This window comes from Rhipicephalus microplus, chromosome 10, assembly GCF_043290135.1.
Source record: "Rhipicephalus microplus isolate Deutch F79 chromosome 10, USDA_Rmic, whole genome shotgun sequence".
NCBI lineage: Eukaryota > Metazoa > Arthropoda > Arachnida > Ixodida > Ixodidae > Rhipicephalus > Rhipicephalus microplus.
In genome coordinates this window covers 28,148,000-28,173,623 of record NC_134709.1, presented here as the reverse complement: position 1 = coordinate 28,173,623, position 25,624 = coordinate 28,148,000, and the positions used below count along the sequence as shown (strand labels likewise).

The 25,624-nt window shown below is 46.8% G+C and overlaps 1 protein-coding gene across 3 annotated transcripts in view; it reads left to right on the top strand.

The window, feature by feature from the left end:
• Nucleotides 1-25,624, top strand: part of LOC119181309 (microtubule-associated serine/threonine (MAST) protein kinase dop) — a 259,056-nt gene that overhangs the window by 71,254 nt on the left and 162,178 nt on the right. Inside the window, exon 1 of one of the 3 annotated variants that reach the window (XM_075875312.1) lies at nucleotides 8,427-8,691. The exons of the other annotated variants lie outside the window; for them this stretch is intronic. Coding sequence (XP_075731427.1) covers nucleotides 8,557-8,691 — 135 coding nt within the window. The 5' untranslated portion in view covers nucleotides 8,427-8,556. Of the gene's footprint in view, nucleotides 1-8,426; nucleotides 8,692-25,624 lie in introns of those variants that run through there. 3 annotated transcript variants of the gene reach the window in all.

Below are 25,624 nucleotides of genomic sequence, written 5' to 3'. Positions count from 1 at the left end.
TTGCCAAGATGGTTATTTCAAGACGCCGCTTTGTTAAGTGGGGCGTTTGTTATAGTTAAGCAGCAGTTCCTAGACTGGACTTGTACTCCTGAAAAGAAAAAGAGAAAGAAAAAAAAGTAGCAAATACCAACATTCGCTGTTTGTTCACGCCGTTGAAGTTTGTCGTAAGGTTTCACGAAACGCCGCCCCTTTTGCGACGAGTCGTTCACTCCGAACTGCATTTACCCGGCTGTCGTACAACTTCCGGTGTTATAGCACGCGATGAAGATTTAAGCTAGAGTGTTTCGCCCGGGTATTCAAAAACGAGGATATCGCCGACGCTATAAGAAAACACCCTGGGGTGTATTTTTCCAACACTGGGCGTGGCCATCGTTTCTTCGATCAAGCGTTGCTTGTTCTTCTTTCGTTGATTCCTCGGCATCGACTAGACAAGGCGGGTCATACATATTTTGAAGTCTTTTTCTTGTCTTTTTTTGTTTGGTGTTTCTAGTTTGCAAATCTGAACTTGAGCTCCGTCTACCACCTACTTTGTAGTTCACGTGGCGAGATTTTCTTTTTTTCCCCCCTATTTCTTTTTATGCTTCTTGCTTTAATCTCTAGTGGACTTCGAAACTAGCCGTTATCGATTTCAGACCAAACGAATATCAATCACCGACACACACAGTTTATCAAGGCAAAGTCGGAAATACCGAAGGTGCACTTTTCCAGAAATTTCCCGATTGGCCTCTCAGATATTTACAGACGGTGTCTGGCTGGCTGCGCGGCTATAGCGTGCTTGTGGGGTTTGATATATCGCTTCGCACCGTAATTTTTCGTAATATTATTTGCGTCGCTGTTGTTATTTACCACACTGAAACTTCTCCTGCGGATTAGGCTCGCTACGTTCTGACTGACTATAGCGTGGCGTTTCAAACTCCCCTGTCGCTACCTCCCAGCTTTCCGATTGAAAAACAACTTGTATAATTATTATTATTTTTTGTAATATATGTAGTACCGCCCTTTTTAAGCAGTTGGCACAGTTTATACTGTCTGCAAACTAATCCGAGTTTAACTAATCCGAGTTAGTTTTCAGATGGTTCGCGTGTCAGCGTGCGGTCGTGCTTGCGTCATTGCCGTTGTAGCGAATAAACTTCTCCGCATCTTCCTGGTCTAATCTTCCTAATAGCTTCCTAATCTAATCGGCGGCAGGTGAATCCAACTTTTTTTGGCACTCCATAATCGGATCAAAGACGGTCTATTCGTCGAATAAACAGACAACCTATTATCAGAAACGCGTACGTTTCAAAGGGTTAAGGTCTTGTGGTAAATACAACACGGCCAGTTCATACTTTTTATCTTAAAAAAATTAGAATATATTAGTTAAGTTTCGTTTGTTCTTTGTCAGGGGAACGTATACAAACTTCAGCAGCGACAGTCTGAACTTTTCGAAAAGATGTTTTGGCAAATTTTTATTTAATTTTTTTTTTTGCTTGCACGACCATACCTTTCAACGTCTCTCTTCTCTCGAGCGAAAAACCAAAACATATCGGTAAATTTTCGACTATCGCGGGGTTAGCGCTGGAACATCGAAATTCAGATTGTTCGCCTGGTATACCCAATCATTTTCTTCCTTCCTCTACTCTTCTCTCCGTGCTGTCCGAAGCTTTCGGGATACGAACGGAGTTGATCCTAGAGAATCTATTTCTCGGAATCGCCTCGGCAAATATATGTAGGTTGTGGCGGCTTTCCGATAAAGATACAAAAACTACAAAAACAAACAAACGTGGCAATACCGCCGCTTCAGCGTTCGCTGCCAAGCCGTGTTCTTGTTGTGGAAAGTACAGGTTTTGCATTTTTGCGTGGTGCGTGGTCGTCTGCATACAAGATAAGGCTTTTCATTTTCTTTACGCCGGTCCTTAAAAGATCCCAAGCTTCTCGTTTCGGCCATCTTGGCTGCTCAGAAAAAAACATTCTGCTTCGAAATCCTCGCCCCACGTTTTGGCGATTTTTTTTTGTTTTTGCTTAATGTCAGTAAACACGGCGATAAAGAGAAATAGTGCTTTTTTTCTTTTTATCTTCTGTTTTTGAAGCTTTGAAGTCCTGGTGAGGAAAGGACACCGGTGTTTGCTCGGTGTGCAGGTGAGCCGCCTGACGCTATAGAAGCGGCTTCTTCTTGATTTTATCTTATCTTTCTGCGTTCCGAGGAATTGTTGTGACCACGCGTTCTCGCGCGTCATTTCACGCTTAAAAGTTTATCTTCTTTTCATGGTCGATTCAATAACGTTATACGCGCAATTTGCGGGGTGTTTGTGTTACCTGAAGGCTATAGTTTCGTTATACTGCCAGAAAGTGATTCAGCGTATCGCTGTTGTTCTTCTTTGTAGTCGTCTTCCGTACGCTGGAATTTCGGGATTGCACGACGAAAAGTGTGACACTGAGATAACGAAGCTCAAATTCATTAACAGCTGTTAAAAAATCTACTTGGTAGGAGCGAAATTTCTTTACCGCCATTTTACATCAAGTTTCGCCTGACACAGACATTGTCTTCTTTTTTTTTTCTTTCGAAGCTCCCCGTATTGACAACAGGGCGCTTAGCGCCGTGATTCTGTGGTAACGTAAAGTGGTTACATTTCCGGTTGTTCAAGTGTAGGATCCGGCTTACGACTTCCGTACATAGCGTCAGGGGGGGAATGATATCACTGAGCTTTGTGTAACGCCTAACGAAAAAAAAAAACAACAACTTTACATTACGTTGTGCTGAAACAGGCTTACATAGCGTCATTGCGTTTCGGACTGTTCACACGCAGAGCAGCGTTCAGTGGCGCTTTCTATCCCCTGAAAAAGGTGCTTGTCGGTGTTCGTTGCACGAAGACTCGGTGTGTCAGCGCAGTTCGCCGTTCTCGCCATTGTTCCGATGTACTTCATTGTTCCATGTACATGTACATCGGAACTTCATTGTTCCGATGTACAAAAGCCGGGCGGCGCTTCGCGCCTCTTGGTATAACTAACGCGCCTGGCGTTGGCATTTCCTGCCAGCCAACCACTCTACCGTTCGCGGCGCTGCCGCACTTTGCCGCTCGATAATGCGGCGCCTTGCTCGACTTCAATTATAAAGTCCGAATCATCAAAGCGTTGTACAGTGACTCTTCGCATCAATAACAGCTGTCGGACATAAGCAAAGCGTCCGAACGGGTCCGGCGATCGCTTCGCGGGATTTTCCGCGACGTGTTTTCGACGGGTCGGATGCGTTAGCGGCGCTGATTTGCGTTTACTAGCAGAAAAAAACAAAAAAAAAAGGACTTGAGAAGCGAGGTGCTTTCCGCCGCAGATTCCGAAGATATTGAAATCCGTGGTTCTCCTTGTACCCGGCCGTCTCTTCGACGGGCGTACGCGTTGGTTGTTGGTCTTAAGTGTGAACCGGTTCTGGGCCGACTACCTCCAAGTGTTGTCTGCCTTTTGTGCCTACGTCATCGACGGAACTGTGACGTCACGTAAGAAGGCGAGGCAAGACGCTACTGCGCTTCTTCTTTTCCCGTCTGCTTTTGTCAGCGGCTCTGTGTGTCATCTGTGTTTGTTTTTCTCGCCATGTTTCTCCGTTCGTTCTATTTCCAACCACCGGACTACAGGGTAACAAACCTGGTGCTCGCGTCTGGTTAACCTTCCTTCCAATCTTTATCTCCGTATACGACGTCAAAGCGGTCTATATACGGTGTTAATATCGGTGAACTCCACGTAGATAGCGCGCACTTTTTGATTAGTTTTGTCGGCGAGGCTGAATCTCTCTCCAAAGCTCTTCGCCGACGCTGTTTGACGTGGCAGTATTGGAGGCAGTGCATCGACAGTGTGACGGTGTTCGTATACCGTCGATAAGACGCGAAACTCACACTATACCGTGGACAAAAGAGATTAGCCGAGATAAGGCGAAAGCTGCCCCCCTCCGTTTGGAGGAGCTATACGTTCTCGCGGAGTTCGTAATCCCCGGGACAATACCTGAAGGTTGGATGGGAGCCGAGTCGATATCGGAGAGCTTTTCGAACGAGTTAACCGCTCATAAGCGGAGAGGTTAATCGAAGTTCGCGCTAAATCCTGCCTTTGTTTGTTCGCAGGGAGATTTCGGAAGCGAACTTCGAACCGAGTGTGGACGCGGGGTCGCTTGTTTGGAGGACGTCCAATCAGGGAGAAAAATAATTAAACCGGTCGAAGGGGATTCGTAATATAGGGCCTCCCCGTGCCCGGTTGCGGCGTTATCTTCGGAATCTTTGGCTACTTATTTAGTTACAGGTATCCGAGTTACACTGAGAGAACTTCGGAGAAATAGGCAAGGTCTGCGCTTGTGAAACGTTGTTTTTACCTCGGTATTGTTGTTTCTTTGTGTTCTGATCACGTGTCGGAGTGCTCGAAAAGGATTATTTGCTTAACTATGGTGACTGTTTATCTTTTTGGAAGTTTGAACTTTATTTTCATCGTGTTGTTTTTGACTGACATCTGAATAGGCCGGCTGCATTAGCTGCGGCTTCGCTTCTAACGGCGCGTTTCGTTGAGTTCTCTCTCTGGTATCTTGAAAGCTAAGCAGCCTTTATCCATCACTCCTGAGTGTCAAACTTTGCGGGGACTCGAGAGGGGCCGCAGCCGACTAAGTCTGCCGTTGCATCCATTAAACAGGTGCCCCTGGATTTTCACGGCTCATTTGACGAGCACTGCCACCGTTGCGGTTAAGTCCTTAACTTTTTTTTTTTTTTGAGTCTCCGCGCGGTGATACGTGTCGGGTAGACGCTGCCGACGGCATCTGTGGTAGTCTACCGGGGGCTCTATATCGTCCAGCGCTCTCAAAACGGTACCGGAAGAAAATTAAAAGCAAGATATTGCGCATAGTTCTTTGACCACGCACCATTACGTCGCTTTTCGTAGTCTCCGCTAGGGGCCGCTTGGAGTGTGGTGACGTAAGCTGTAGGAGAAGCCCGTGTGTTCATCGCTAACTTTCTGTGTGCCAGGTATCGTCAAGTGAACAGAAGACAAAAAAAATAAAGAGAAAACATTAACAGCCTTTTGCAGCTTAGCCCATTTTCCTTCGACAAATAACTATTGTAATATTTTTTTCTGTACTTTTCTTTATTTCTCCGACTTTCATCTTGTGGTGCTTGCTCCCATCGTTCTGTTTACGGTGTACTGCTGCAAAGCAGTGCAAGTAAGCCTTCCTTCGGTACTGGTCATCTAGTGTGTCAGACGGGAAACCTGCAGAGGCGTCTATCCATCTGTATAGTGCAGCCCGTATTTGACCGATCCGAAGAGGAACCCGTCTCGAGGAGGATCAGCGTATAGTCCAGTAGCCAGCGCCACGTGCGGCATTATCCGTGGAGCCTTACCTCGAAAGGGAAAAGAAGTGAATGTTGTCCACAGCATCGCATACATGTCGACCCAGATCCGGGCTCACCTTCTTTGATCTGGTGCTCGAGTTTTGTGGTGTTTTTTTTTTTCTTCATCTCATCGTATCACTTGGCGTGGGCTTGGATCTCTTCTGTCGCGGTTCTGAGCTTTAGGCATAAGCCCACTGCCCCCACAGGCACTCGCGATAAGTAACGAACAAAGAAAGGGTATTGAACTGACTAGATCGATTTTATCGTCGCCTTATTTTTCGTGCGACAAGGATCGCGAGAACTGACAGCAACATCGTCTTGCTGGACTTCTGCAGCCTCTTTTTGCGTGTCTACATACTTACGTCGGTTGGCCGTCCGGCGTGCAGCGTTACTAGGGGCGCCACTGTTTTTAAGTTAGGCCTCACAGATCGATAACAACAAACACTTCTCCACTTGAAGAAAAAAAGCTTCCCGTACGACAAAGAGAGACAGTTTAATTTTTTAACGCTGCTTTTTTTTCCTAGTGTCTTTTAGCTTTTAAGTTCTCGCACTGCTTTTCTTGTCATAGTAAAATAAACGTCAGACAACATCTTCTTAGTCTTAGCAACATCTTCCTTAGTTTGATTCCCGCATAAACTCTCAATTTGACCGTCCGAAGTATCGGGCGCTTATTTTGACGGTTTTTCGTCGAGGGTGCTCAAAACTTTGAAGTGGGAATCGGCGTGCGATTTGTCCGGTCATCTTTTTGAGAATATTTCGTTTTCTGTGGCTATCTTAAACGCTTCCAAGTCGCTGTGGTGCTGTCACGAAAATTTCGGGTTAGTCGAGGTAGCTTTAACAAAGCTTTGCTTTAAAAATAATAGCTCGGCAATCGACACGGTGGAACGCTGTTGCGAATTCGTATAACGAAGACATCTTTTTTTTTGTTCGTCGAGCAATCGACGCACGCATCGAAAGAAAAATTTAAAAAAAGTAAGCAATAAAAGAAAAAAAGTGTTAGGACATCACTTGCCGTTTGAGTCGCCTCCAGAAAGGTATCGTAACGTGATCCTGCTGCCCAGTTTCTCGACTGTTGCAAAAGAAGCGTTGGAGTACGAACATCAAAACCAAATCTCAGTTGAAGTAGGAAGTTTTTGCACCTTGGTTTCAGGAACGATAACTTCGGTGACAGTTTTTGTCTTTGACTTTGAACCACGTTGCGCCGCATTTGTTCGTAGTTGCATAGCTGTGTTTCGATCGACGTTGCCCTTCGGCATCTTTTTTTTCTTTTACGGTTGAATTCTGGACATTTCTCAGTTTTGTCGCGAAAATTTTGCCGATATTGCTTTACGACAACAAATACTTTGAAGTAATCCAAAAGAGGGGCTTAATTTCCAAAAGCTATTTGATTTCTCTGAGCCATCAAAGGCGGCGACTTGTGAGAAAGCCGCTTCGCGAAAAGTCCGTAAGACAGTATTGAAATCCACTCTTATACGGCTCAACGAACCTGATTGAAAATAATTAACCCTTTGGTTGGCTATATGATCATTTTTGGTTATTTCGTCGGAGCCAAGTTTTTCTCAGTCTACGCCCGTTTCTTTGGCGTCTGGAGAGCACTTACAGTTGATCGAAAATTGTGAGATACTCTATGTTTACCGGCTCGAGGCTGTGTTTGTACTATGATATCAAGTTTCGCACTTTATTGCGAGCGTCGCCGAGAAAGCTTGACAGCTTCCCATACACTTCCACTTGAGCGCGTTGAAGGAGAAGCGTCTTAAACCGGGTATTTTTTTTTTGTTTTTGTTGTTGTGCCAGTGAACCTAGCCTCGTTCTAGACGCTGCCTCTTTTTGTTTTGCGTAAAAGCGCAACTGAACTAAGTCGTGCAGCTCTTCGCGAAACAAAAGTTAGAGGCTGTGCTTTCGTTCAGAGCACGCTGCAGGAGTCGCGCTCGAAACCGATACCGTTGTGACGCGTAAGTCGAGAATCCAATCGAAGCCCGTTTTTTTGCGCTTCTGCGGGGAGTGTTGTTTGAACAAAGGGCCACACGTGTTTGTCGAAGTTCTCCTGCTCGCGTAGCGCGAAGCTTTCAAAAAACGGGAAGGAAGACGAAACCCGGTGGGTGTGTGACATCCTCGGGTGATCGTCCGAAACCTCTGCATAGTGCGTTCACCGTGGGACTCTGCTGCAGGCTTTTTGTCTTCTGCCCGCGCGTCGTCTGCTATTTGTAGCGCTTATCCGAAGTGCGCGTTGCCTTCCATACGCGGATACTGTGTCGTCTGGAAGCCTAGCGACCGTCTGCTATACCGCTTCTGCCGACGCAAGTAATTGCTCCTTCGTTTCCCGCCCTTTTTTTAAAGTCGTATATTTAAGTTAAAGCGTTGCTGCAGTTAGCTGTTAAACGAGGCAGCGAGCGGCAAGTGGAACGTTGTTCGCGTTGCGTTTCGAAACTATTTCGTACTTCTGTGGCTGAAGTTGAATATCGTCTGTTTTTCGTCTGATCGGACTTCTGCGGCTGAAGTGGAAGAATATCGTCTGTTTGTCGTCCGACAGGATTGTGGTCGTTACGGAGTTCGCCTCGTGTTCCCACCCGAACCGTGCGGAGGTGCAAACGCTTTTATCAAGTCGTCCCGTTTCCAAGGTTTCGCGAGCGCTCATTTCCGGCTGCAAACTGCGCCTCGAGCAATCGAAAAACCGTGACGAGAGTGTCGGTGTCACTCCTACGAGTGACTATACGAGATTGCCCACTTCGACGCCAGAGGGGGTTACTGTGTTCACGTTTCGCGAACGTTTCTATAGTGCGCTCTTTGGTGGTCCCACGTGTTTGGGACGAGTGCAACGTGAAGTGTGCTCGTATACCCGCCATTTGACTGAAACGTGTCATTGCGCTATCTTTGTGTACCGTGCAGACCAGTCCGCCCTATAGTCTCGGGATATTTAGAACTCCGCGAGGTTTTTTCGACTGAGACTGAACTTGTTAACATACGTGGCCAACCAGTGGATATCGTCTGCATAGCGGTCTATCGTGGGTCTCGCGATTTCGGAAACGGCGCGAGAACTCGAGTATAGCACCTAATCGAGTGTTGAGTGATTGGAAGAAGCAACGCGTTGGAGACATCGCCGATGAACTGTAATCTCGGCTTACACTTCGGGTCTCCGAAGCGGACGTGAACCCGTTGGCCAACTGCGTTTGGTCCGCGTGAACCTTGTTTGCGAAGTGTTCAATCGACGTGCCACAAAGCAGCCATGATTCAGCGACAAGAGAGCACCATCTACGAGGAGGACATGCCCGTGGTGATGCGGCGCCGGGGCGTCACCATGCGAGTGCGCATCGTGAGCGTCGACTCGCCGACGAATTCGGCGCCCTCCTCGCCCTGGACGGTAAGCTCCGCCCCCCCTTTTTTTAATCGCGCATGCGCCCATCGCGAGGCGCTCTGATGTTCTGTAAGCGGCATATCTAAGTGAAAGGGCTGTGTCGTGCGTACATTTTTTTCGCTCTGGCCTGTAAGCTGCTATGGCCTAGTGTAAAGGAATGGTTCCGGGAGAGTATACAGTCATGAACATTATGAAAAGGAACACTGAAATTGTCTTCAACGGTTCATGGCAGCTGAATGCAGTTTGGAGGTACGAAATTATTCCCAACATGAAACGCTCTAGCGGAGAGGCACTTCTGTAACAATATGCCACACTCATATCTGTGTATCACGAAATATTGCTCAAACAATAATTTGATGTTCCCTTACATATTGATAGAGACATAAGAGCCCTTACAGAGCTTTGTAGATTCGTTCTTTCCTTTCATATTGCTGGAAACAGAACAGCCCTTACAGAGCTTTGTACGTACTTATGTAATTCAGCAAGACGTCTCTGTTATCGATTATATGGGAATACATCTGGAGAGGAGGGAAGGTGTCATTATCCAAGTGGCGCGCAAGCATAATTACAAAAAAATCACCGCCATATTAACAAAGTGAAGAATGTTAGAGGAGCTTGCTCGGATGGACACGGGGCGTTTCTTCGCGAGACCATTTCTGTAGGGAAGCTTTCTTAACGAGCCGGTTCATGGTGTGTACGTCGGAGGCAGCATTGCCAGGCACCTTCCGCGGCCGGCGCTGCTGAGTGTTAGCCGCGTCGATTGGTCAATGTTGACCAGGTGGCAGTATACTGTCACCTGGTCAACATACCTGGTTAACACCTGGTGTCACCTGGTTAACACCTGGTGTCACCTGGTTAACATACTGGCTCACGGCACCTGCCATACTGGCCGCTGCCGTGAGCCAAATGCTTAACGCTCATAAATGGTCGACGTGAATGTATCAGGCGTTCCTCAACGGGGTTGAAAACAGGCAGGTGAGAAGGCCTCGGGGGAGATATTGGTACCCGTGCGTAACACTCATCGTAGGAACTATAGTCACGCGCTGCCGTGCCTACGAAGCGACGAGAACGAAGTGGAGTCGCGAAGAGGCGAGCGCGCGGGCCATCGGAAACCCCGACGCCTTGTAGGAGTGTGGCAGCTCGGGCTAGTTGGTATGGCATGGCGATAGTTATAGCGCCAGAACAAAACGATGACACAGAGACAAGAAGGACACGAAGGACACGAGCTCTCGTGTCCTTCTTGTCTCTGTGTCGTCGTTTTGTTCTCGCGCTATAACGATCTTCATGCCTTGTAGGAAGTGTAAAGGTGTACACCGGCAACACTCGTGTACACGCCGGCTCCCGCCATCGCCGCTGGACATGGCGCGAGCATTAGAAGCTTCCCGCGGAATAGGGCGCGTCCTGATTACCAGCTTTGGCATGTAATTGATTGATTGATATGTGGGGTTTAACGTCCCCAAAACCACCGTATGATTATGAGAGACGCCGTAGTGGAGGGCTCCGGAAATTTTCCGACCACCTGGAGTTCTTTAACGTGCAATCAAATTTGAGCACACGTGCCTACAGCATTTCCGCCTCCATCGGAAATGCAGCCGCCGCAGCCGGGATCCGAACCCGCGACCTGCGGGATCAGCAGCCGAGTACCTTAGCCACTAGAACACCGCGGCGGGGCAGCTTTGGCATGTCGATACACTTGCTCCGCGGTAGTAGCTTCAAGGCGAATTTTTTAACGAGGAATTTTCGGCGTAAGGGTGTCAGGGTTAGTGGAGGCAATCGAACCGCCTGTAAGCGTGTAGTTAGGGAGCTTTACAAATGAGTAACCAATCGGCTGAGCCCGCCATTCTGATTTTAGAATCTTTCGATAGGGAGTTTTCGAAAGAGGCACGCCAAAGTAACAGGTGGGCCAAATGTACCCGATCATTTCTGATTGGGCAAACACTTCTTGATTAACTCTTTTGTAGGAACCATATACAGCACAGAGGCTGAATGCTTTTGTAGCGTTCTATTGTGACGAATAGACCGACGGACGAACGGATACTGCGTCTCTGCAGTGTTACTTTCGTGTGGAGACCGCGTCCTTATCTGCTGCCAATAATCGCAGGGGGAGGGGGAATGGGGCACGCTGCGGCGAGCTCATCTCGGAATCGTTGTAGCGTGCGGCTACCGAAACAAAGCAAAGGAAAAAAATTGAATTCGGCAGTTTCTCTCATTCATTTGCCACAGGTGCTCGGGCAGCTCACGATCTGGTTTTTTTTTTTCTGCGTATACCAATATTTTCTCTGTCTACATCGTATAATCGACTATTCCGTGCGCGGAACACACACCGGTGGTTTTCTTTCCGAGTCGAACGCACGGCCCTCTCCCTCTTCACCAAATCGCTCTGCCGACCCATCTGCGTAACGTTCCAGTTCCCAAGGCCGCTTTGTTTCTTTTTTCGCGTCTAGCGAAGCGCACCGCGGAACGAAATGAACCCGTTGTGGCGAACGCATGGCTATGGCTATGGACCGTAAAGGCTGTCGTGGCTGGGTTAACGGATAGAAAGATTGTGATTGTTCCGCCGAAAAATAAAAGCAGCCCCAACCGAAGGGGCCGTATATGTTCAATTAAAAGACGTTCCCGCTCACGCACGAGTGCTTTTGGTCAATTAATCAATTAATTATTCAATCAATCAATAAAGGAAGAATATATAGCACTATATTGTAAAAATGCGTATACAAATATTTGGCCCCATATCCTAAGCAGCTAGTGATTGGTCCAATGCAAGGAAGGTTGCAAGAATTAGAAGTCTTCACACACACACACACACAAAAGTGAAAGTATCATGAGAAGCCACAAATAAAAGAACCATACTGAAAACAACAAACACACTGAAATACACTACATTTTCGAGAGAGAAAAGAAATAATCGTGGTGAAAGCATTATACATAAAATATATCCTACATAAAATATCAAACACGTTCAAAGAACCATACTAAGAAATCAACGAATCACATAATTACTAGGAGTACACTAATTATACACACAGAATGATTGCTGTGATCAGAATGGTCTGAATTATCGTTATTGGTAAGGGAGCCTTTTAAATTCAGATGCAGATTTATTGATTTCAAAAATTGTAGTTGCAGGATCACAAATGCGCAGATGAAGGCTCCATAGTAAAAAAACCGTAGTGGGATCCTAGATTAATTGTACGAGCATTTATAGTGATAAATAACATCACGCCTGGCTAAGTACGCTCTAGCCAGGCGATCAATGTCATGAGCGAAGCTGACGTTACGGCTAAGATTGCCGTGTCGCGGAGTGTTCGGTCGTTGATAAAATTCCAGTTGTCCGATTGTAAATTCGCCGAACGGAATGAACGCGTAGCGACGCCGCGTTGCAGGACCTAATCGCGGAGGCCATGGTCATGACACATTGCTTCAGTTTGCTCCTCCCAGAGGGCGACACCAGCCTGCCAACTTCGATCACAGTGAGAGGAAAGTGTGGGGTATAACAGGGGGCTCCAGAAAAGCCTCCAGAGTGTATCACCGCGGTCTAGTGGATAGTGTGCCCGGCATCTGTTGTCGTTGACCGAAAGGTCGTGATTTCGACTCCCGTTGACGAAACTGTTTTCTTTGGCATCCGGCTGTGGGGATTTTTAGCGTCATTTGCGTGGCGGAAACACGCTACTAAAATTCTTGTGGACCCTGGCATAAACACTCTAGCGTAAAAAAAAAAAAAACACTTCGTGAACAAGTGCTTTTCCCGCGCGTGGGCCAGAACGTCTTTTATAAACATACGCGTCTACCTTGGTCGGCGCTATGTTTGTATTTTTTTCTAAGGGATTCTATTTCCCACAAAAGGCAGGATTGCGTCCAGGTTTCGGTATAATAATCACTGTGGGCCCGCACGATCTTTCTGTGGTTTCCCTTCTTTCTGTTTTGTCCTTACTTTTTCTACCGGTACATAAACATCGTAGCGATAACCGGGGCAATAACAGTAATGGTTAAATGGAATTTCGACAATTTTCTTTTAACAATTCTTTTGTTCTTGGTCGTCTAGATGGCGATTAAAGAAAAATTGTTACTCGCTCTAGCGTGAACGCGATCGCTTGAGGTAATGACGGTTTTTTTTTCTGTCGAGGGAACTCGCTGGTTTTGATGACAGTCGGGCGGTCTTTGTTTTTCGTTAAATTTTTATTCGAATGTTGATTTTTTTTTTGCGAGCCATGTATCGATTGAACCGTTACCGCAGCGTTTTCTGCCGCGATTTTCCAGCTGAGCGAGTTAATGCCGTGCTTGCAGGTATAAACGGTAATCGCAATCTCGTGTTACGCGGCGCAGGTTGCGTGTATATCGGTGGTATATGGTCAATAGTTTCAGCCGTAAGAAAAGAAAAAAAAATCACTGCGGCGAGGCCCCGTCATCATCTCGACGAGCTAGCTCTTCGTTCACGCTACAGCGATCAAACGTCATTTTAACGATGGTACCGAGGTTCTTAAACCAAATGAAGAAAAAGGACACCAAAAAGTGACAAATAGACGTTACTCAACACCACCATTCTTGGCATTATGTGGGGCCAGTGAGTGGCACGGTTATGTTAGCGAGCACGCTATCAGTCGCTTCGCGAATGATTAATTAAACGAGGAAATAATTAGGCGAATGAGTGAGTCTGTTGTCCACCCATGCGTAGAATGGGTAGGACCTGTTGTCGTGTGCGGGTGAGCGATTGTGGAGTGCGCCGGGCTCTCAGAATTTCAACGCGATGGCGTCAGTGAGGTTGTTTCGCAGAAATCCCAGCGGTGTCGTTGGTTGTGAGCGAAAAATTGTCTTTCCCGCTACCGAAAAATCGAGGAAGATGCAAGTGAAAATAAATGTAAAGAATCTCGGGTTCGAGCCATTATTGAGCCGAGGCCATTTTCGTGGCAAGCAGCCTCGCCGTGGTGTTCTAGTGACTAAGGAACTTGGCTGCTGACCCGCAGGTCGCGGGATCGAATCCCGGCTGCGGCGGCTGCATTTCCGGTGGAGGCGGAAATGTTGTAGGCCCGTGCGCTCACATTTGAGTGCACGTTAAAGAACCCCAGGTGGTAAAGATTTCCGGAGCCCTCCATTAGGGCGTCTCTCATGATCATATGGTGGTTTTGGGACGGCAAACCACACATATCAATCAATCAATCAATCAATCAATCAATCAATCAATGCGTGACAAGCAGGTGTTTTCCCACGCAGCCACGCTTCCGCTTTGAAATGCAGCGAATATAACTTCCCCTGCTTGAAGAATGCAATAAAAATAACGTTCACTTTTTGCAAACGCCTGCGTCTTGTACATTGTTATAGGGTGTCCCAACATGTGATTACCATAACGACTTCCTGGCTTGAAGCCCGTCACCCATTACAAAAGGCACGCACGTTATACTGCGCGTCGTATAGTATAAGTTAGCGCCGAAAACTGGGACGGAGAAAGAACCACACAAACACGTATGTTCATGTATAGTGAGTGCGTATAGCAAGTTCGAAAACATTTCACGCGGATCATTTCTCGCGGTTTAGAGCATGTTACCCATTACACGGAACGCAGCCAGGTGCGAAAGCTTCACCGACACAAGCCACTTTCAACTTTAACGATTACATTGCACTGATCCGCCATTTACACTTCTTGAGTAACATCGAACCATTAAAAGTATGCATTAAGTGTTTGAAGTAAGGACAGGATATCGCTGCCGCGTTCAACTTTTAGATGCGGAGCATCTAATACTGGAGGCTTGTAGTGCGGCGCCGTCTGCAAGCTTCCTCCTCCTTCTTCCACCATCTGTGCATCCCTTCCTCCTCTACACACCGCGCGCGCTTCACTCCTCCACCATCTGTGCACCCTTCCTCCTCTACACACCGCGTGCGCTTCTCCTCTTCACGAACATTCGCTAGCTGTATAATGTAGCGCGCATGCGCCGTCACGCTTCGAGAACATCGGCAGCTGACGCGCGCGCATGCGCCGTCGCGCTTCGAGAACATCGGCAGCTGACGCGCGCGCATGCGCCGTTGCGCTTCTCCCCCTTCTCGAACATTCGACAGCCGACAGTGCATGCGCCGTCGCGCTGTATATATACTCAAGGTCGGTGCTCGCTCGCTCAGTTGCCGTTCGTCGGTTGGTTTGTACGGCGCGTCGACGTCCGAGGTCGCAATGATCGACGTCCCTTCGACCAGCGCCGGCCAAAGTGTTGGCGGAACCGCTCAAAGTTCGTCGCAATAAATAAACACCGCCCTTTCGCATACGTGTCGTACGTGTTCACTCATTTAACACCCCTCCTACAACCACGTTAACCAATTTAGCCAGCGACCCAAGTAAGTCGCAATTTAACACCCCCTTTCACAACCACGTTAACCAATTTAGCCATCGACCCAAGTAAGTCGCACTTTAACACCCCTTTAACCAATTATATGCTCCGCATACTCATCAGTGTTCCCCCGAGGGAAGCTGCGGGCAATTTTTTTTCAAAGGCGAAACTTAACAGTCCCCTAATTTTTATGTCACATCTTTGAAACAGTGGTTTTAATAGTGTTTGTGGGTACAAACATGACAGCGCCAGTTAAGTTTTCCTTTTCGTTCGTTGATCTCCTTGATATGGATTGAAGTCCCGTCAAGGAGATGATCGGCGTCGATGAAGCAGGAGGCAGGTTGGAGGTAATGAAAACTTGAAGGTATATTACAGCGAAATATTTACAGTCTTATGTACATCTTGCCGAAGCACACTCATGATAACACAGACATCAACAGCGTCTTACTCTTCTACTTAACTTTTCTTAAGTTAGAGCCTAGAACACTGTTACTACATACAACGTACTTAGTCTCACTGTTCGACCACCAAGTGGTTACGGCCCAGACAAAAGTTGCATCGTACGGAGTCGTACTGATCTATCATTCAAGTGATTGCAGCCTCGACTGAAGAGAAACGGATTCCCCCCAGTCTTAAGCATCTTGCGGTAACAAAGAAAAAGGGGAGGGGGCCACTGCTGGTCCGCCTCAACATTCTATCATCCAATCTGTTTCCACTAAGATTAAGTCACTCCCTACTGGGCTGACCTTACTCTCGACCGCAGCGCTTCTACAGTTTAAACAGGCGTTTTGGTACTCTTTCCCATCATGTCTCTCTCTCTCCACCTCCCACGCGCTCAGGAATTCTAACGCTCGGGAGATATCGGCATTGTAGACCCGGTACATTCATGCCCTTTCCCACACCCAGCGAGCCGAGACGAACCTCCAAAGCCGGAATGAATGATTGCGCGCGGAACGTAATTGCCCCCGCAGGTAGCAAGTGGCCTTTGACTTTCTCCGCTTACCTTGTGCTCGGGTCGTGCATCGCTGCGAATTTGAGCCGATCGCCAGAACAGAGCGTGTCGCCTACTCCCACTGAGCTTGCGCCCGGCAGCCGAGGCAGGACGGGGTCGCTTAATCCCATTGTGCGTTTACCCCCGGCAGCATCGGAGGAGACGGACGTAGTTTGCATTCCAGAGGATAAGTGGTGTATAGTTACACGGGCATACTAAGAGAGAGTCGAGAAAGAAGCCTTGTATAAGGTAGCTTCCCGCGCTGTCGTCCCATGCTCACAGGAAGCAATTTGCGACCTTGCCGAGAGAGATCCGAGAAAGAAGCTTTGAATAACGTAGCTTCTGGTGCTGTCCCATCCGCACGATCAACTTATGAGCGGCAAAACCTAACAGCGCCCGTGTAAGCAAGTAAGGGCGCATGACAATGTGTACATGCGAAGCGTAAATGGGTCCTCTGTACTTGTTTTCAAGTTCGGGGTATACTATGCCTGGTTGCCTCGTTGGCGATCCTTATGTACGATGAAGTAATTGCTTTACCTCCGAGTAACGACTCGACCTTTCTTGGGTGTCTCTTTATGTACGTGCACCCAGGTACGCGCTTGTGTATCTAGCCTGTGCGCTCGTCGTGCATCTGTAAGTGCAAAAGTGTGTGTGTGTGTGTGTGTGTGTGTGTGTGTGTGTGTGTGTGTGTGTGTGTGTGTGTGTGTGTGTGTGAGAGAGAGAGAGAGAGAGAGAGAGAGAGAAAGATATATATAGATAGATAGATAGATAGATAGATAGATAGATAGATAGATAGATAGATAGATAGATAGATAGATAGATAGATAGAGAGAAAGAGAAAGTAAGAGTGAGAAAGAAAGAGAGAGAGCGAAAGAGATAGATAGATAGATAGATAGATAGATAGATAGATAGATAAAGAGAGAGAGAGGGAGGGAGGGAGAGAGCTGGCGGTACGCGCGTACATACGCAAAGTGGCTACCTCGTTTCTCTCGCACTCTGCAATTTTTTGCCGTGAGTTGGGGCGTGGACGGTGCCTGGATGGATGGAGGCGGGTCATGTCGACCGACGCGAAATCGGCCCTCGACTCCGGGCTGCCGTGCTTCGCTCATAAATCTCGCGAGACCGCGCGAGCGCGTGCCTCGACGCACCCGCGCTATCATTCACTTGAAAGCCTATAACTGAAATTACCGCGTAGAGGAAGAAAACTCTGGCCCTGTGCTGTGTTTGGAGGACCGCAGGAGGAGTGGGTAGTTGCGTGGATTTTGCCCAGGAATATGGATTCTTCAGATTTAGGTGCGCGACCATCGGCGATTACCTCTCGGCGTGACCGGGCCCATCGAGCTTCGCTCACTTCTCTGGACCGAACGGATAGGGCCAACCGTTTATAGATTTTGTTTCTTCGTGAGTCCTACTTATTTTCGTCTAAGGTTTCGTCATTTTTATTTACTTTCTTCTTCCTGTTCCCCCATCTCTCTTTCTCCCATCTGCTCCCGAAAGAGTCGGCAGGTGTTGTCACAACGGCAGAGTTGGTTGGTGTCAGCCTGCTGTCTATCTCTCTTTTTTTTCGGTCCTTGTTTATTTGTGTGTGCTTATCAAATACAATAATAATAATAATAATAATAATAATAATAATAATAATAATAATAATAATAATAATAATAATAATAATAATAATAATAATAACCTGTTCCATGATTGCGTTCATAATTCGAAAATTAAATGATCCTTGCGAATATAGTTCCTGACGAATATTGAGAAAAAGAGATCGAACATGGTGAATTAATGCAAATCTCGATGTAACGAACACGGATGTAACGAACTATTGGCGAGGAAGAAGTAAATAACAAAGGGCTGGCGTTAACCCCACGTCCATTCTACTTTGCGACCATGGCGGATAGAAATGCTTCGTTTGTTATGTAACGACGCTGTTTCTCCCCATCCCATTTTCTCTCCTTCTGAGTGCCACTTCCATTTCCCACCCCCTTGCTACACCGTGCTGCACCCGGCTAGGAAGAGTGGGTGAGGGAACAAATGGGGATTCAAGATATCGTGGTTGAAATCACCGAGAAAGAAATGGACACGGGCCGGGCGTGTGGCGCGTAGGCGGGGCAACCGCTGGTCACTAAGGGTGACTGAGTGGATTCCAAGAGAGGGCAAACGCGCGAGGGGCAGGCAGAGTAATAGTTGGGCAGATGAGAATTGGGCCTTTGCAGGTGTGACGTTGCATCAAGGAACACTGGATCGGGTTTTGAGTTTGAGTCTGAGTTTGAGTTTATTCAACCATTTGACAAGTACACGAAAATACACTGTATACGTGGTTTGGTGCGAAGGGAAAAAAGCTGCATTTCACAGCTTGACTGGCTCCTTCACCCAGAAAAAAAATCTAAACTACAAATTTAGAAAAAGTTACAAAAATTACAGGCAGCGGAAAGCGACAATAAAAAAGAAACACGCATGTGGCCCATGACAGCAAATAATAGAATCACAACTCTAAAATACATACAAAAATATTCTTAACAAAGCATTGCATGAAAGAATAAAAACTGAATAACCATTAGAGAAATCACCCAACATTCATTTACAACACAATCAGCACATCCGATTTAACATTTCAGTTTTAGACAATATACGCAGATTATCAGTTGTTAGTTTCCATTTGTTCATCACACTTGGAAGGCGGTAACGGATTGATTGGCGGAACGTGAGAGAGGTATTTGCCCTGCAGTGGGCGTAGTCAGGTTGCTGCTGATGAGGATCACTACTCGCGTGTCTATGCTACGCTTTACTCCGCTGTATTGTTGCTCTTCCTTGTCCCCCTTTTTTTTATAGGCTTTCGTCAGAATTCAGTCTACCTGCAAGTTAGGCTTTGAGCATTTCTGCGCATTGCTTGCGACCACTGCGGCGAAGCCACCTTTTTTTCTTCCTCTAACGGCGCAGTTTCAGCGCTTCCATACACACCAATTACTCAAATGGTGGTTCGCCCCTTTTCTCGGTCATTTTCATCGCGGCTGCTTCGACATTTCGCTATTTTTTTCTCTTCAATGTTTCGAGCCTCATTTTAAAGCGTAAGTATGATTGAATTCTCCCGATTTTTATCCGGTATCTTCATGTGTAACTCATGTAGCCGCACAGGCCGCGCCCAGCTTTAAGAATGAAAGGGAAATTACCTTTTTTTTGTTTTTGCTGATACGTAATTTCCAAACTCACGGCGGCCTTTGGTTTAAGCAGAGCTCCAAAGAGCGGCACGCGCTGCATTTTGTGTTTTTTTTCCTTCCTGTTTTGTGCGTAGTTCGCGCCGGCTTTCGAAATTACCTGCGAATTGACCAGAAGCGAGGGGTGAAGAAGGAAATCGTTTCGCGTGCGCAAGAAAAAAAAATAAGTTATAAAAGAATGTTCAAGACGCCGGGGCTGGCAACTAGGGAAATAATACATGACGAACCGAGGCCCTTGCCTGGCAGGACTACACAACACGAAAAATCGGCTTCTCCTCCCACCGGCTTGCTTCGCACGTCGGTACGGCGTTCATATTTCACGAGACGCGGCGCGGATTGGAACGTGCGTCCGCTCAGATACCCGACGTGCTCTCGACGGTTCGTGGTAACGCCCCAACACTGTGTGTACCTCACTTTTATTTCACTCTCTTCTTTTTTTTGCTTTATCCGCCCGTCTTTTATCATTCATTCTTCCCGTTACCTCGATTCTGTGGCGTTGTCTTTGAATCGAGATGTGATAAAGAGATATATGCGGCCACCCTCATCGAAGTAGGCTACGGAGCGTACTTCAATCTCTATACTTTCGAACCGACGTCTATCCTATGGGTATGATGATGATGATGATGATGATGATGATGATGATGATGATGATGATGATGATGATGAAGAAGAAGAAGAAGAAGAAGAAGAAGAAGAAGAAGAAGAAGAAGAAGAAGAAGAAGAAGAAGAAGAAGAAGTTATTTAATAATGCCCAGCGAAGTTGATTTGGGGCGGGCCTCAGCCTATATAGGCATCGGCCACAAGCCTTTGGGCTCGGGCGGCTTCCTCGGCTCGCTGGACGGCCCACAGTTGTTGCTCGAATGCGAAGCTGAGCAGAGCATCCGCTCAGCGCGCCCTGCGATTTGATACTGACTCTTCGTGGTGTCTGTGTCGGTTTTACCGTCTAAACGCGAGCATTCGCACAGTATGCAGTCAAGTGCTGCCCTATGATATTGGAAACCTTGTATTTTTCTGTCAAATACAGATTAGGGTAACAGAGACGGAAGGGAACTGGGTTCGGATACGTGTATGAATGCATTTAATTCTTAGTCTTTTACCTCGTTCCGGCTATCTACTTCGTGGATCGAAATGACACGGAAGATAAGGAAACCGCTCTTGCGCGAGCTGTGATGTATACCGATATGCTACGTACCGATAACTTATGGGTTTATTTATTTATTTATTTATTTATTTATTTATTTATACTCCTTTCTATACCTGATTACGTGAGCGTGAACTTGTTTGCATGTTTAACGGCTTGCGTTGATGGGTATGAAAACGTTTTTGTTTTTGGCTCTTCAGCCTTCCCGAAGCGTCAGTTCGACTCATTTGTATCTTTAACGAAATTGTTCTCTGCAGCGTCGTCGGTTGGGTGGGCGGCACTATTAATCAGATTCCGGCGTGGAGCTGGATAGCGATGAGTTGAGCAGAGCGGTGAGCGATGAATTGTAGAGCTATACGAGTTGGGAACGGTGTGGAGGATAATGTGGACGCTTCCCTATCTATAGGCACATCTCTCGCTTTCCTTTCTTTTCTTTTTCTACTTTGAAGAAGCTCAGACGGAGCCCAATTTGTCGTTGTTCGTGTTAGAAGAGCACGGGTGCTTGTACGATGATTAAAATTAATAACCACACGAACCACGTGACAGGCCTTTGAATGAAGGAGTGAAAAACAGCTTTTATGTCGAGCATTCTATTCCGCTTAAATATAGCGTTGTTTTACGCCGTGCAGTTGTACGGTTTCTACTGTAGATCGCCATCGTTTTATGTTTGTTGGAGGCCTAGCGGTGCCTGACCGCATACTACTATTGAAAAGTTTTTCGGTGTATTGAAGATCTCTGTAGTCTGCGTAGACATTCTGTGGACACCTTCTTGACGTCTTACATTGTGTCATGCATCCACGTTACATTTTCTAGTTTTCCTTTATGCGTAAAATGTAGGCTGCCCGTCGTGTAGATGGTTTTTGATTGGTATAAAAAAATCTCATCCTTGTAGTTGGTAACTTTTTATTTGCGTAATTATCAACTCGTTTGTTAATTAACGCTAGATTGCGTCTCCAGCCAAGATGAACGATGCCCCCCAAAAAACGCGCCTGCAGCGCCTTCACGCGGTTGGTTTCGGAACAGTCGCGTGCTCGCTCGCCAGTGTTGGTTAGGAACGAAGTGTGTGCTCTCTCCCTGCTCCTTTTGTTTTAGGTTAACGAATTAACTGCAGGCTAATGATTCTCCGCTTTTGCCGTCTAACTAATGAACTTGCGTTTTAGTTTCGCAGCTATTTCTTTTTGGTCCTCACCTACACCCCACGAGCACTGGCAATGTGTACCCTAACAAACTTACGCAGCAAACGATTCAAGAAACGGAACTTCTCTCTTGAGCTGCCGCAACGTGCGTTGACTGCACAGCACCTGTGCGCGGCACAGCGCCCGTTACACGCTACCGCCCACCTCCGAGATTCATTGCGCCCGAAACTTTTCTTCAACCTGCTTCGAGAAGAAACAAACGAAAAAAAAAAGGAACAGAAGGGACGTCGATGTTTCTCTTTGGTATTCTTGGCAGCAACTCGATCAAATGGTGATAAACTTAAGATTTTGTTCGTGTATTGCTGCCGCAGGCTGACGTTTTTTCCCGAAGCGACGTGCTGCTTATTGTGTGCATTTGCATTCGCATTTTTTTTCCCTTCTCGTTACCGGCAGGTAACACTTTCCGACCCTGACTCACTCTTGGACCACTTCCCGTAATCTAATTTAACGCGGTTCGTTCGTGGCGTTCTGGTATGCCGTAATCTCCCCTGGGTTATTAAATAATCAAATGTGCATTTTCTGGAGACCCTGATGCTATCTCGTCTGTCTCTGCGTATGTGCTTGTGTTTTTTGTGTGTTTGCGTGCCAGCGTGTGCGTGCGTGTGTGCGTGTGCTTTGTAGTTGTGTGTGTTCGTGTGGTTTTGTGTGTGTGTGTGTGTGTGTGTGTGTGTGTGTGGTCGTGTGCATGTGTTTATGTGCATTTGGCATTTATTGGTCGATTGACCTTGCAAGACCTCGCTTTGACGAATGTTATACTTTAATGTGCCAGTGTGGAGGACTCTTATTCTGCCGTTCTCTCTTTATTCGTGTTCATTCATCGGGTATTGTCAAAGCCTATTTATCGTTACGGAAGCGCCGATCGGTCCGACCTCAATCGTATGCCTTCCCGACCGACCTGCAACAGCGCTCGCGCGAGTTCAATTATTTTTTTTTTCCAGAGAAGGGAATTCAAACACGGGGCCCGCACTTCTTTCGCTACTAGCTCGCGGCTTCACAAAGAATAAAAACGCTCGTGGCATTGCCGAAATGTACTCGAAATACTTGGTCGCCTACCGAGAATAATACCTCTGTGTTCTGGTAAGCTACAATGACAGGACTGGTCGGAAGCACAATTTTTTCCTCCTTAGGCACCCCACGCTGTCACCATGTGTTGAAGCTTTATCGCGGAACAAAATGACGATTTCACAGTAGGCGTTCATTTTTGAGTGATTCGGAAGATCGGGTGTCAATATGTATTCCTAATCCAAGCCAATTCCTTTTCAAAAGTGATCCGCGTATGAGATATGGAAATTCCGTTCTTTCAGATGGCAGAGATAGGTCCTCGTCAGAAAAAATTTCGCGACGGTGGTCCGCTAGTTCAGGTGAATTTGAGACCACTCTACAGCGGGACCGAACGGCGCATCTTTTGAACGATGACACCGCCGCCGTATCCTCTGTGTGCTGTGGTAAGTATGGAGTTGATAGTGCACTAGAGAGAACTCTGGCGCTAGTGTCTTTGTAAGCTGTAACGCATGGCGCTTCAGTCAGCCACCATAGGCCTGAATCATGTACACGGGTTTGTTTAAACTTTGTTTTTTTTTTCGGCTCTGTTTGGCCTCGTGTGGCCTGAATCCGTTGTGTCACTAGGCGAGGTTCAACAACCGTACAGCAGTTTTGCTTCACCCCTTCCACTTTTTTTTTATACTGATATATATTCAGATGTGCTCACAAAGGTCACAACGGTCCGTTTTTTTTTTTCCTAATTCGAAACGAAACCGAAACGCAACTATCAACAAAGCCACGAGTGCGTCCGAAGTCCGGTAGTACGAAGACTCTATAGGCAAGTCCGTGTACTACCCATCATTTCCATGGTGGCCTATTGGTCTCAGCCCCAGATTTCCCCCTATTAGCCATTGTTAAAGACTCTATGGTGAAGTAAGCGTATACGCGCTGCCGATGTATAGTGACGTCAGCCTTTATACTATACCGTGCCGTGTTCCAGGGATTGATTGATTGGTCGATTGATATGTGGGGTTTAACGTCACAAAACCACCATATGATTATACCAACGTGTGGATGTTCGTGCGTGGGCCACACAGGGCGCTGCACGAATGATCGCCCGGGGGAGCATGCTGGGTAAGTTAAAGAGAAAGAAGGGACGAACTTGCCCGCGCATTGCAGCACACGTATGTGTTGTGAGCCAGATTTCAAAAATGTAAGAATTCTAGGCAAGAGTAAGGAGAGAGTAGGGCGTGAGCTTTTAGAAGCGTTTCGTAATAATTAATTGGGAGACAACAGCGACACGTCTGTTGCTCTGTATACCGCAAAAGGCAGTTTTCTGAGCTGCTTTTCTAGTTCATGTGAAATATTCTTGCTGTGTGTTTCCCATTCCTTTCTTCCAACCTTTTTACAAACGTTTTGGGACGTGTACAGTGACCAAAGGTGTAAAGCCATCTTGCTAGGAAGCGCAGCCACTATTACAAAGAACACACAACACAAGCGCTTAACTTCAACTAAACGTTTATTGCAAACGTCAGAGTTTATAAAGGAGGTGAAAAGAGAAAAAAAAAAGAATAAAAAAAATGGTAGACAACAAAAAGCACGATAAACGTTTGCAATAAACGTTTAGCTGAAGTTAAGCGCTTGTGTTGTGTGTTCTTTGTAATAGTGGATGCGCTTCCTAGCAAGATGGATCCTTGCCAACTGGCCCGATACAATTGTTTGTAAAGCCAGTTATAAAGCCAGTTGATACTTTGCGCTCTTTCTGTTTGCACTTCTTTCCTTCCTGCGTTCGTCCGATTGTATGCGCTACGATACATGCCATAGACTTACCCCAACTCGCACAGCAACAAGTTATTCTTAAATACCAACGCATATGTGGCGCCAGTCGTCCTGTGGCCCAACGTTCATACCTGTTGATAGGAGTGTGTATATTCAGCTTGCTGCGTTTTTTTTTCTCTTTTTATTGGTATTTTCGTCGGCGTAGAACATTGTAAACTTGTAAAAGGCGATGTTCTGCATCGTTCCTCGTTCCTGGCAGCCCAATCACGCGGTATTGTGGCATACACGAATACCGTGGCGAGGTGTAGCCCTCGTGGCGCCCCGAGGGGGTTACTTCCGCGCATGTCTGGGAGCCCTATATACGCAGAGAAGGAAAAAAAAAAACAGTCTTCTGGGCTGCCATTCGAACGTGTTCGGTTTCGTGCGCGCGGCAACAACGTTCCATATTGATTTGCTTGGGAAGCGCGCAGCTCTCGTGTTCAGTGTCGTGCGCGCGGCAACAACGTTTCATATTGATTTGGTTGGGAAGCGCGCAGCTCTCGACGCCAGCGAGAACCTTGCGAAGCAACCGCTGCTCGGACGCGCGAGCTTCTTGCCGTTTGTCGAGAACGGCGGATGTCTCCTTCTTTTTCGGGGGTTTCTTATTTTTACTTCTATATTCTTCCGCGCTTTGAGTTTCGTTCAATGGAAGTCTTCAGAACTCACGCTGACTATGTATACGCCGGTCTCGATTTGTCGATTCCTTACGTGTGCTTTTTTTTTCTTCTTTGCGTGCTTGCGTTTTGTGTGTGTGTGTGTGTGTGTGTATTTGTGTCTGTGCGTCTGAACGTGATACACGTAATAACAGAATGAAATAAGGAGAATTACTAATTAATATGTCGGCAGAGGCACGGGCAGTGATGACAACCCCAGAGCGGATTGCGTTTGTGATGTTCTTTGGGCGCGCGCGCGGGCTCTGTTACAACACTGCCTAATCTAAAGGGCACATGCTACACTTCCTCTCTCTCTCTCTCTCTCTCTCTGTCACACACACACACACACACACACACACACACATATATATATATATATATATATATATATATATTCAGCAGGAAGTTCAAGGGGTCTGGTACGTATAAAGAACACAAGCGAGTACACGTACGAAAGAGCAATACTTTTATGCCAACGTTTCAGCCGTGGCACGGCCATTCCCCGTGGCATTCCCTGACGAAGGCCGTGCCACGGCTGAAACGTTGGCATAAAAGTATTGCTCTTTCGTACGTGTACTCGCTTGTGTTCTATATATATATATATATATATATATATATATATATATATATATATAT